This window comes from Mustela nigripes, chromosome 11, assembly GCF_022355385.1.
Source record: "Mustela nigripes isolate SB6536 chromosome 11, MUSNIG.SB6536, whole genome shotgun sequence".
In the NCBI taxonomy this organism is placed as follows: domain Eukaryota; kingdom Metazoa; phylum Chordata; class Mammalia; order Carnivora; family Mustelidae; genus Mustela; species Mustela nigripes.
Genome location: NC_081567.1, coordinates 8,886,510 through 8,898,682, shown reverse-complemented (window position 1 = coordinate 8,898,682; position 12,173 = coordinate 8,886,510). Strand labels below are relative to the sequence as shown.

Below are 12,173 nucleotides of genomic sequence, written 5' to 3'. Positions count from 1 at the left end.
GAGTTTCTGGTTCAGTGTAGGTCATCAGCTCTCATGGCTCAGAATTCACCAGGCGTGCAGCGGTGGGGGTCCGGCACCGAACCTGGGAGAGCGTGCGGGGTTGCGAGCGCCGTGGTCTGGGCGGAGCATGAATGGGAAAGGCAGGGAACACGTGGTTGTTCGAGGCCGGGCAGGGACAGATGCCAGACATGCAGTTCGAGATGTCCAGACACCGGGCCCCTTTGGAGTGGGGAGGGCAGGGGTGTAGGCCTGAGGACCTGTGGTCCTGCTCTTGCCCTGCCGCCTTGAGGGGAGGGCCTGTTCCGGGTTCCTGGGCTGTGGGGTTGTGTCTGGGTGGGAAGGTCTGGGCAGCGGGTGGTGGGCAGGGCCCGTGGGTCCCCACAGGTAATGCCCTTGAACTCCGGGGCCCTGAAAATGGCTCTGGTCCTGGACCTAACGTAGTGAAAAACCCAGGGAGCGTAGGTAGGAGCTCTGTTACCTTTATGTTCGCAAAATCACGTGTCTACACAGCTTGGCAGAGCCCTCCTCCAAAGGAAGCTTCCTGGTAGGTCTCCCCGTGGTCTCCAGCCCCCAGGCCCGCACAGACGCACTGTCGTGCCGTGGTGGGGGTGCGTGTCTGCACGCGCACGTGCCTGCGTCTGTGTTCCCTGGGACTTTATTGCACTTGCGTGTGCACAGGCAGCCACAGGATGTCGGGGGAGGAGCAGAGACCTTGGAGTCAGACTGGGGCCGGGCCCTTGCCGGACCCTTACTGGGCACAAATACTGCCGCCGGGCCACCAGCAGCCTCCCTGGACGATGGACACCGGTCCCCCCAGACACAGCGCCGCACCTTTTTGTCCTTTTCTTCGGTGACATTTGCCAGAGCCTGCACAGTGTTATCTGTCAGGCCCGTGTTCTAGATGAGCAACAACAAAGCCCAGGTTCAAGTTCACTCTGCTGCGGATTGGCAGGATGGCCGTGACAGCCCGGGCTGCCGAGCCTCTGCGTGACCCCCCACCTCGCTGCGCCCCTGCCGGCCCAAGCGTGTTGTCTGTGGGGAAAAAGCAGATTTGGGAAGCAAATTGTGGATGCATAACCTTTATGAAAATAGTGTCTCTACAGAAAGGGACACACAGAGAGATGACCTCAGCACGTGAGCAAGGGCTAACTACCTCCCAGATCAAAGCACAGATTGTTCTCGGCGCCCTGGGAGCCCCGGCTGCCCCTCGCCGTGGCCTGACTCCGGTCCCGCTGCATGGGTTTCGCCTGTCTGGGGACTTTGTACAACGAAGTCATGCTCCCACTCTCTCCCCCGTCTGGCTTCTTGCACTTGGCCTCCCGCCCCGGGACTCATTCACGCGCGTGTGCACAGTGATCATTCTTGCCACGATGGAGAATGTCGTTCTCTGTTTGTTCTGCGGGTGGACGTTAATTAGGGTGTTTCCCATTTGGCACCCACACGTCTAACGCTGCTGGAACATTCTACACACGGATCTTGGTGCACGGGCACTGCTGCGCTCTATCCGCTCTGCACCGGGGAGCAAGGTGCTGGGGTGTGGACAGACAGGAGAGACCGCCGAGCAGCACCGGGGAGCCGCCAAGCCACCGTCTGCTGCTGCGCCGCGGTCTTCTCTTCTGTTTCCCTGGTAACTAATGAGGCTGCTTCTCCCGATAGTAGCCGTAGATGCTCTCTTTAAGAAAGTGCTTGTTCAGGTCTTTCGATAGCTTTTTTTTTTAATTTTTAAGATATTTTTTATTTATTTGACACACAGAGAGAGAGAGGTCACAAGTAGGCAGAGAGAGAGGGGGAAGCAGGCTCCCCGCTGAGCAGAGACCCTGATGTGGGGCTCGATCCCAGGACCCTGGGATCATGACCTGAGCCGAAGGCAGAGGCTCAACCCACTGACCCACCCAGGCGCCCCTTTTGATAGCTTTTTCTGTTGGATTATCCGTCTTTTGCTAATTGATCTGTAAGGTTTTTCTTACGTTCTTTACTCAAGTCCTTTGTCAGATACACAGAAATTGCAAACGTCTGTTGTGTCATGGCTCACTTTTCGTGTCCTCAACAGTGCCATCTTGAAACAACCACATTTTAGTGTTCAGACTGGTCACTGCATTCAGATTGGCCACATTGCATGCTTCCCGAAGATTTGCCCTTCAGGGAGAGGTCTGGGTTTTGTGCCTTGCTGCCTTGAGCCTGAGCGTCCCTAGCAAGGCTGACTGGGTGGGTCTTTATTTTTGATTTTTGATTATTTTTTTAAAAGATTTTATTTATTTATTTATTTGTCAGAGAGAGAGAGAGAGAGCGAGAACACACAAGCAGGCAGAGCGGCAGGCAGAGGCAGAGAGACAGGCAGGCTCCCTGCTGAGCAAGTCTCATGTGGGACTCGAGCCCAGGACGCTGGGATCATGACCTGAGCCGAAGGCAGTGGCTTAACCAACTGAGCCACCCAGGCGCCCCGATTTTTTATTATTTTTTAAAGATTTATTTATTTTAGAGAGTGAGAGAGCAGGCAGGAGGTCTGAGGCATAGGGAGAGAGAGAGAATCTGGAGCAGACACCACATGGCGTGTGGAGCCCGACACGGGGCTCGATCCCACGACCCTGAGACCACCACCTGAGTCCAAACCAAGAGTCAGAGGCTCAGCTGACTGTGCCCCCCCAGATGCCCCTCACTGCGCGTCTTCAGATGACTCCGCAGGCCTGGGCCAGAGGAAGAGAAGAGAGCAGGAGGCCAGTGGCCGGGAGGGGCAGGGTGGGCCGCAGTGGTGCTGCTGTCTGGAGGGGACGAGGCGCAGGTCCCCAGAAGGTGCCATGGAGAAGGGAGCAGGTCCCTGTGGCCCCAGTGCTCGGACGGGAAGGGGGGCTTGGGGGCGAAGCAGGGGTCTGTGGAGGGAGGGGCTGGACGCCCCCGGGGCGCCTGTGCGGAGAGCCTTCCCAGAGAATGTGCGGAGCGGAGTGGCGGGCGCGGCGGGAGAAGCTTCTGAAGGGGCTTGCGTGCCCCGGCCTGTGGCCGTGGGGGCCTGCGGGGACTGGAGGTGGGACAGGGCCATCCGGACCCCTGGCTGGACGGTGAGGGATGGGAGTCACGGCCTTGACCTTCTTTGTTCTCTCTGATCCTGGGAAATGGGCCCCATCCCCGCCCTGGCAGAGGCGGGTCTCGGGAGGCTTTCAGTTCAGAAGTCCTGCCCCGGGGCCACGCGCACCCCATGCCCACCAGGTACTTTTGTTTTTCAGGACGTCCTCCGTCAAGGACAGCAGCTTTGTGGAAAAGATGAAGAAGACGGTGAGTTTTCTCTGTGTCTGTGCCCGTCCCCAAGGGGTCGAGGCCCTGGTGGATGGGGGCGGGAGGCCGGCTCCACTCGGGGAGAGACAGGAGGACAGGCACGGACCTTCTCATCTCTCCAAAGCCTGGAAGCTGTCCTGCGTGGCCCGGAAGGCTTCCGCTGTCTTTTGGATGTTTACCTCTTGAACCAACCACACCGAGACCAGCTTCTCCCTCCGACTCCGGGGCTCTCCCCTGTCCTCCTGCCCAGTCCACGCCCGGGCCCTGGCGGGTACAAACCTCACACAGCTGTGGCCAGTGCCCAGCCATGGTTTTCTCTGGTTTTGATGAAGTATTTCATGCTCCGGGAAAGTACTGCATCCACACGCTTAAAATCCCAAACTCTTCAGGAGGAAGCCTCTCTCCTCCTGTCCCTGCCACGCAGCACCAGGGTTCTTAGCCTTTTGTGGATCCTTCTAGAGCTCCCGCATGCGAATACCACCAGCCCCCAGATTCTCACGTCTCTTTAAAACACAAAGGGTGGCGTATTACACGTGGTCATAAACCAGGCTCTTCTGTAGCTGCTGTTCTTTAAGTGACTGGTCTGTGTTAGAGCGCCTCGCAGAGTTCAGAGACGCCGCCTCCTCTACCGAGCTCCATAGTGATTTCATTCTGCGACCGTGAACGTGACATTTGTCTTTCCGCCCCGTCAGTGGGCCCTTGGACTCCTTCTAACCCTTAGCTCTTCGGAACGGCGCTGCCCGCACTCTGCCGACCCATGTCCACAGGAGCAAACACAGTAAAATCCCAGAACTGGAACCGTGGGATCCCAAGGCGTGCACTTTTGAACTTGAGCTGTAGAAGCTGCCAGGTGCCCCCCGCCACCGCCCCCGGGGTCACCCCGGTGCACTCGCATTAGCAGGCTGTGGGCAAACCTGGTGCCCCTGAGCTTTGCCAGGAGAGTTCATCATCCCAGTGTGGCGTTTGCCAGTTTTCTAGGTTAAACAAAGCTCTCCCTGTGTCCTTCCAATTTGCATTTTTCTTATGAATGAGTTTCGGCAGGTTTCCGCGTGTTGGGACAGCATTTCCCGTTTTATAGATTCTCGCTGCAAATCTCCCGCCTGCTCTTCTGTCGGGATCGGTCCTTCTCGAGGAATTCCTGGAAGTGAGGAGGGAGATGAACCCTGTTCGTGACATGAGTTACAGATATTTTTCCTGGTTACACGTTCATGTCGTGCCCCGGTTCGTGCGCACGAGCGGGTCACCGTGTCGTTATTCGTGTGCTTGATTCTTCCCGTGACTTCTGGACTTCAGTTCTTTGCAGTTTGAGTCATGAACTGTAAACAGAAGAGAACTCTTGCACATTTTCTTTTCAGTGCCCTCTAGTACTTTCTCACTGTTCGTAGCTAAAATCCGGTCTGTCGGGAATCTGTCCCGGCGTCCGATGGGAGCCGTTGATTCCGCACTGAGCTCCGTGCCGCGGCCCATCTTATGATTCCCAGATGTATTGGGGCCTTTTTCTAGATTTTTCCTGTCGCAGTACATGGTCAGGCTATCTGTGGACCGTGTCGTACTGTTTGAGTTTTGGAGGTTTCACAAAGCTCGCTTTCATTTCCGTACTGCTGGGCCCTGCCCCCAGCCCCCAGCCCCACCCTGGCTCTTATTTTATATGTAACCACTTCAGTTAGAAACAGCTCATGTTCCACACAGGTCACCTTTTAAAGTGTACACTTAAGAACTTTCAGTGTATTCCCAGATTTGCACCAACCACCACAGTCTGTTCTAGAACATTCTGTACCTCAAAAAGCCACCCTGTACCCATTAGCAACCACTCCCCACTCCCTAACCCGCATCCCCCTCAGCCTGAAGCAACCATTCAGCTACTTGCTGGGCCCCTTAGAGGGTTGCCCATTGGGGGCCTTTCCTAGAAACAGAATCCTTCCGTGACCGGCTCCTTTCTCCGAGCCTCATGGCTCCGGACTCCATCTCATGGCGCGGGCCGGCGCTGCTTTCCTTCTCATCGCCAAATCACGCTTCAGCCGAAGGCTTTCTCTCTCCACTTGACCTCGAGGAGGAAGCTGTGGAGGTAGAGAGAGCTGTTGGGATGTTGCTCTGGCTGGCGGTGCTTTCTGGATTGGTGCCGGCGGAACAGACCTCTTGAATTCAGTCGCGTCTTTCTGCGCAAACTCTGCCTCTCGCTGTGGCTGAATCCTTCATCCGGAGCTTCTTGCAAGTTCCTCGGACGCTTCTCCCTGAGGGCTTCCTACGTTTCGACGCTGCTGTAAACAATTAGCTACTATTTTATATCCTGTTTTATTCCATTAGCCTGAAATCCTAAGACTGTCCTGTTTTACTAAGCAGTTTTTCTAACAGTTATTTAAAAGAACGTTTTGGGATCATCTATAGGACATTGGGGAAATAAAAAAGGTAAGAGAACACTTTAAAGCAGTTATAATCCATACATTTTCTTTTGTCCTTTGTAGCCACACATTTGGGCTCCGGGCAAAAACCAGACAGCGCTGTAGGGGTTGCGGGCACTGGAATCCTACCGCAGAGCGAACCTCACGTTGCGTAAAGGGACCGGAAGGGGGCCTGTGCCTCGCTTCTGTCTTCCGGATCCTGCAGGACCTGTCCGGTCGGCAGGGCCTAACTGGCTGCACCCCGTGCCGCAAGGGAGTCTGGGGAAGACAGGTCCGGCTTCTCTCCGGCTGTGAAGGCCGTAGGAGGCAGGTGGAGGGGAGAGCGCGGGAGCCCACCCGCTGGGTACCTTTCCTGTCACCGAGACTTTTGTGAAGAGTATTTTGTAATCACGCATGGTTCTCCACGTGGAGACTGACTTTTGCTCTACTTCTGGCTGGTCTTTTCCCCTCATGTGTGCGTGAGTATAAACACACACAGACGTACACACGCTGTGGGTCGAGAACAAAGTAGGAGTATATGGTATGTTTTGTTTGGTCTTTTTTTTTAACTGAACATTACATCATGTGTTCTCCTGTGTCATTTAATAATCTGTCCACACTGTGATCTCGAGCAGCTGCTTGTCTGGGTGGCCTTCGTCGCTGACAGCCACAGTCGCCATGGCAGCGAGAGGACCGCCCCAGAGTGACTTAGGAGGACTTGAGGCAGGAAGGAAGGGGGTCTCCTGGAGGGACCCCACCTGCCCAGCCTGCCCCGCGGTCACCTGGAGGCTCTGGTGAAGCCTGTGGCTCGTGGTCCCTCACTGACACCCCGTGTCCGGCCTTCTCCAGGGCAGGAACATTATCGTGTTCTACGGCTCCCAGACGGGGACGGCGGAGGAATTTGCCAACCGCTTGTCCAAGGACGCGCACCGCTACGGGCTGCGGGGCATGGCCGCGGACCCCGAGGAGTACGACTTGGTGAGCACTCCCTGCCCCCCGGCCTTTCCAGTAGTGTTGGTCAAGGCGTCTGGAGCATAGAGGCGTGTAAGGGACTGAGCCAGCCCAAGGGACGGACAGGCATGGGCATCCCCTGGCATTGGTCCCGGCCTGGTGGCCCCGGGTCTGCAGGTGTGAGCTCCCGCGGCCGTGCACACCGGGCCTTCCCTGCCGCTCCCACCGCGGCTCTCCGGGGCTGGCCGGTGCCGGGAGGTGGGACTCAAGCCCCTAGTGGATTGGGTGGGGCGCCTGGGCGGCTCAGTGGGTTAAAGCCTCTGCCTTCAGCTCGGGTCATGATCTCAGGGTCCTGGGATCGAGCCCCGCATCGGGCTCTCTGCTCAGCAGGGAGCCTGCCCCCCCCCCATCTCTCTCTGCCTATTTGTGATCTCTGCCTGCCAAATACATAAACAAAATCTTTACAAAGAAGAAAAGTGAATGGGTCTTAGCAGTCCGGGGAGGAAGTGTTTCCCGCCTCTCCCTTGTGCCCCCAAACTGCGGCGGCAGGGGAGGTGGTCCCTGCAACCCCGGTGGTGGGGGCACCTCCCGGAGCCCTGCAGCTGGACCACAACATGAGGCCATAGTAACTTGTGTATTAACCGTAACCAGAACAGGGCCAGAGGGAAGGGGCCAGGGGAGCCTGATAATTGGGGGTTAAGGCTGCCTGTTGGGAGCCACAGTATGCCCCTGTCCCCGATCAGCTGTCCTCAACACGGTGCTCCGTCAGGCCACCCAGGCCTGTCTGCGGGACTTGGCGCTCGTGTCCTTCTCCCCGCCCGCAGCCTCTCTCCGAGAGGGGAGCCGCGCGGCTTGCCTTGCTCGGGCGCCTCCTGGCATCGGCTCTTCATCCTTCCCCGAGCATGGCGATGGAAACTTCCAGCTGTTTGCCTCCTGATGGGGGTAGGAGAGCCGAGACCAGCCCGGCCCCCGGCCCCAAGTAGAGGCAGCGGCCAGGGAGCCAGGGGGTCCTGGGTGAATCCGGAGTTGCCTTCCTGCAGCTCCCGCACCACACTGCCCAGGGCCCTTTCTCAGACCCGCGCTCCTGTCCCCCGACGGCCCCACCCCCAACCTTCAGTCTCCGTGGCCCGCACCACCCCTCAACTCTGCCCACGGCCCTCTGTTAATTTGGCCAACAGTTGGTTAGGGCCCCACTGTGCTCCTGGGACTTTGCGGGACGAGGAGGTTCTCCCCCAGGGGCCGAGGCCCAAGGCCCAGGGAAGCAGGTTGGGAACAGCTGCTGGCCCCGTACCCAGGCCCTCGCAGGTTTTCATCTGTGTCTGCTGTTCCTTTCCTCTGGAAATGCTTCCTCCCAACACTCCGAACCAACTGTCCCACTCACGGGTTCACACGCCACCCTCCTCCGTGCAGCCCTCCATGACTGCTTGGTGCCCCTTCCTGAAGGACTCCCTTGCCCTCCCAGAGCCTGTGGGACGTGGCAGCTGCCCCAGGCAAGGCCTGGGCTCACCCGTCCGCATCCATCAGGCGAAGACCTGACATGGCTCAGTCGTGGTCGCTGGGCCCGGGCCCTGCTCTTGTCTCCCCAGGCCGACCTGGGCAGCTTGCCGGAGATCGAGAACTCCCTGGCCGTGTTCTGCATGGCCACCTATGGTGAGGGGGACCCCACGGACAACGCCCAGGACTTCTATGACTGGCTCCAGGAGACTGACGTGGACCTCTCCGGAGTCAAGTATGCGGTGAGTCAGCCCAGCTTCCCTGCCGCAGCCCCTCCCCAGCCTGTGGCACCTCCCCTGGGCATCTGGCCCCCCGTTGTGTGCCAGCAGAAAGCTTCCCGTTCCCATGTCCTGCTCATCAGCCAGGATTGAGAACAGGGGCTTCGAGCTGGGGGTGCCTGCAGGGAAGACCCGGGGAAGGCTGCTCCTGGGACAGCCCTGTCGTCTGCCCCCCGCCACTTTGCTCCCAGGGACCCTGGGTACAGAATACAGGCGAGAAAGGTAGACCAGGCTGGCCCAGATTCGGAGCCCCGGGGCGGGGGCTGAATTGCCTGCTGCCCCTCCGAGGGTTGAGGCTTAGAGGCTGCGGGTCACCTGGAAGCCCACCACTTCCAGGGGTCACAGTGGCCCACCTCACAGTGCCAGGTGTCTGGCAGCCGTGGAGGCCTGAGCCTGTGGCCTGGCTGGCTAGGGGGGGGGTTACTCACCCCGACCCCGGAGCTGGCCTCAAACCCGCCTCTCTGTCCACACAGGTGTTTGGTCTTGGCAACAAGACCTACGAGCACTTCAATGCCATGGGCAAGTACGTGGACAAGCGGCTGGAGCAGCTCGGCGCCCAGCGCATCTTCGAGCTGGGCATGGGCGATGACGATGGGAAGTGAGTGCCTGGTCCCGCCCGGAGCCCGCGGGGTCGGGGGTCAGGGCCGACCGCGCACACGAGGGGAGCGGAGCGCAAAGCCACACCTCAGCAAGCCTCCTGCGGGGCATCACCCAGGGCAAAGGAAGGCGGTCCCCGCCCCGTCCCTGTCCCCACTTTTGCCTCGCCCCCTCCTCTCCACCAGCCCGGCACGGAGGGCAGCTGCGCCCGGTTAGCACAGACCCTCCAGATGCTGCCCGGCGCCTTGGGTTACATCCCTGAGCGGCCCTCAGGCTGCGTGGGGCCGGGGGCTCCCGAGGGCTGGGCTCATTCATTCCCTCTGGTCTCCAGCCTGGAGGAGGACTTCATCACGTGGCGAGAACAGTTCTGGCCGGCCGTGTGCGAGCACTTCGGGGTGGAGGCCACCGGAGAGGAGTCCAGGTGAGACGGGGCCCGTGGGCTGGGGGGGAGAGCCCGCCCGGTGGGGTCCCAGCGAGGACACCAGAAGCCAGGAGCAGCTCAGGCACAGCACAAGGGCCCCAGGTCCCAGCACTTGGGCTCTGCCTGCAAGTGCTGGGTGGCAGGGGGCTTCCTTATGTTCTTATGAAGCGGCCTCGAAGCCCGCAGAAGCTGGGCTGCCCCAGCCCTCCCCGGCTCCTCGTCTGCTCGCTCTCCTTCCCGCCACCGCTGGGCCCTCCCCCTGGAAGGTGCGGTCTCTGGCCCTGGCCCTGAGGCAGCCTCCCCCCTCTCGGGCCCCTCCCCATCTCACCCCGTCTCCCCTCCCCAGCATCCGCCAGTATGAGCTTGTGGTCCACCCGGACATAGACCCGGCCAAGGTGTACGTGGGGGAGATGGGCCGTCTGAAGAGCTACGAGAACCAGAAACCGTGAGTTGAGCGCGCTCGGGGCTCCGGGCGCCCGGAGGACCTGGCAGCCCCTTCATCTCCACCCTCCCCCGGAGCGGGCAGGGGTGGGGGCACCCGCGATTTCATCCCCACCACCCAGGAGGGCATAAGGCCTAGAGCAGAGAGGCGGAGGCTGCCCCGGCCTCTCCCAGTGGTCCCCCCAGGCCAGGCCACAGCAGCTGGGAGATGGGCCCTGGGCCATCAGCACTTCCGGAGACACAGCTCCGGAAAGACCCTGGGGCGGGGAGGCCCAGATCTGCCCAGACCACGACAGCATAAGTCTGGCCGAACTTTGGCAGAAGGGCTCACCTGCCTTAATACCCCCCTTGGTATCTGGACTTTGTCCAAACACAGCGTTCCTCTCTTGGGCCCCCGACTGCCACCCAGGGCAAGTCCCCCCAGTATTCCCAGGATTTTAGACCAGCGGCCCTGCTTTAAGAGGGAAGTGCACGTTTCAGTGACTGTGCAGGGTTCAGCTCTGTTGGTGCCCGGTGCAGGGCACGCGGGGTGAAGGAGTTCTACTCCGTGGTTGCCGGGGGGCCCCGGGCCCCTCGGTCTGGGGGAGCCATTGTCAAGGGGGTCTGGTTCTCCTGTGCACACAGCCCACAGGTAGCGTGTGGAGGGTCTCCTGGATTTTAGGGGCCAGCCTGTTTCCTGATCTGCAAACGGAACCGATAACCTAGCTCTGCCCGCTCTGGGGAGTTGTTGGGGGGCACTGCTTTGGATCGGGCTGGGAGAACCTTTTACATAACTGGGAGAGCCTTGCTGGGGCCCTGGAGGTCAGCTCTGAGGTTCCCTGTGTCCTGTGAAACCCGAAGGCTCCGTGGGGGCGGGGAGATGCAGGCGAGCCCCGGCCAATCACAGAACCGCTCTCTTCCCCACCCAGCCCCTTCGATGCCAAGAATCCGTTCTTGGCTGCGGTCACCACCAACCGGAAGCTGAACCAGGGAACCGAGCGTCACCTCATGCACCTGGAATTAGACATCTCCGACTCCAAACTCAGGTGCCGGCGGCTGCCCCCTGCCTCCACCCGCCCAGGGCCTCCGGGCTGCCTTCGCCACTGGCCCAGACGCCTCCTGAGCCCCACGTTCCCCTCGACCCCCCCAGGTATGAATCCGGGGACCACGTGGCCGTTTACCCAGCCAATGACTCTACCCTGGTCAGCCAGCTCGGCGAGATCCTGGGTGCCGACCTGGACGTCGTCATGTCCCTGAACAATCTCGACGGTGAGTCCCCGAATCCACGGCCCACCCCCCACCCCCCTGCCGAGCCCCCACTGTCGCGGGTGCTGGAGCAGACCCACAGGTCAGCGGCCGCTGAGCCCGGTCGTCCTGTCTCCCCGCAGAGGAGTCCAACAAGAAGCACCCCTTCCCCTGCCCCACGTCGTACCGCACGGCCCTCACCTACTACCTGGACATCACCAACCCGCCGCGCACCAACGTGCTCTACGAGCTGGCCCAGTACGCCTCCGAGCCCTCCGAGCAGGAGCAGCTGCGCAAGATGGCCTCGTCCTCGGGCGAGGGCAAGGTGGGCCCTGCCCTTCCGCCGCCCGCACCGGGTGCCGCCGCCTCGGCCGTGTGCCCCGCGCCCGCGTCTCACCCCGCTGCCGTCCTCCGCAGGAGCTGTACCTGAGCTGGGTGGTGGAGGCCCGGAGGCACATCCTGGCCGTCCTGCAGGACTACCCGTCCCTGCGGCCTCCCATCGACCACCTGTGCGAGCTGCTGCCCCGCCTCCAGGCCCGCTACTACTCCATCGCCTCGTCCTCCAAGGTGCGGGGCGGGCTTTGGGGGGGCGGGGGTGCTCCGGGCCGCGGGGCTGCTGACGGCGCTCGGCCTGTGTCGAGCCGGCCAGGCGGCTGCTGGGAAGGGGCTTCTGAGGAGCTGTGGGGGCCGCAAAGGACCAAGCAGGGGGTTGGGGGACACCCCAGTATGGAGGAGACTCCGGCAACGGGCCCCGGGGAACCAGGGCCTGGGGCGTACTTACCCCGGCCCCGCCCCGACCAGGTCCACCCCAACTCCGTGCACATCTGTGCCGTGGCCGTGGAGTACGAGACCAAGGCCGGCCGCGTCAACAAGGGCGTGGCCACCAGCTGGCTGCGGGCCAAGGAGCCGGCCGGGGAGAACGGCCGCCGGGCCCTGGTGCCCATGTTCGTGCGCAAGTCCCAGTTCCGCCTGCCTTTCAAGGCCACCACGCCGGTCATCATGGTGGGCCCCGGCACCGGGGTGGCTCCGTTCATCGGCTTCATCCAGGAGCGGGCCTGGCTGCGGCAGCAGGGTGAGCGCGCGCGCCGGACGGGTCCCGTGAGGTCGGGCGCACACCCCCAC

General features: G+C 61.1%; 1 protein-coding gene across 4 annotated transcripts in view; it reads left to right on the top strand.

Annotated features, from left to right (window-relative positions):
• LOC132026605 (NADPH--cytochrome P450 reductase) overlaps positions 1-12,173 on the top strand; it is a 59,968-nt gene that overhangs the window by 46,881 nt on the left and 914 nt on the right. For all 4 annotated transcript variants that reach the window (XM_059414659.1, XM_059414660.1, XM_059414657.1 and 1 more), the window contains 11 exons: positions 3,219-3,267; positions 6,495-6,623; positions 8,183-8,332; positions 8,842-8,966; positions 9,297-9,386; positions 9,733-9,831; positions 10,736-10,852; positions 10,957-11,075; positions 11,195-11,376; positions 11,469-11,618; positions 11,853-12,123. In XM_059414659.1, coding sequence (XP_059270642.1) covers positions 3,219-3,267; positions 6,495-6,623; positions 8,183-8,332; positions 8,842-8,966; positions 9,297-9,386; positions 9,733-9,831; positions 10,736-10,852; positions 10,957-11,075; positions 11,195-11,376; positions 11,469-11,618; positions 11,853-12,123 — 1,481 coding nt within the window. The remainder of the gene's footprint in view (positions 1-3,218; positions 3,268-6,494; positions 6,624-8,182; positions 8,333-8,841; positions 8,967-9,296; positions 9,387-9,732; positions 9,832-10,735; positions 10,853-10,956; positions 11,076-11,194; positions 11,377-11,468; positions 11,619-11,852; positions 12,124-12,173) is intronic.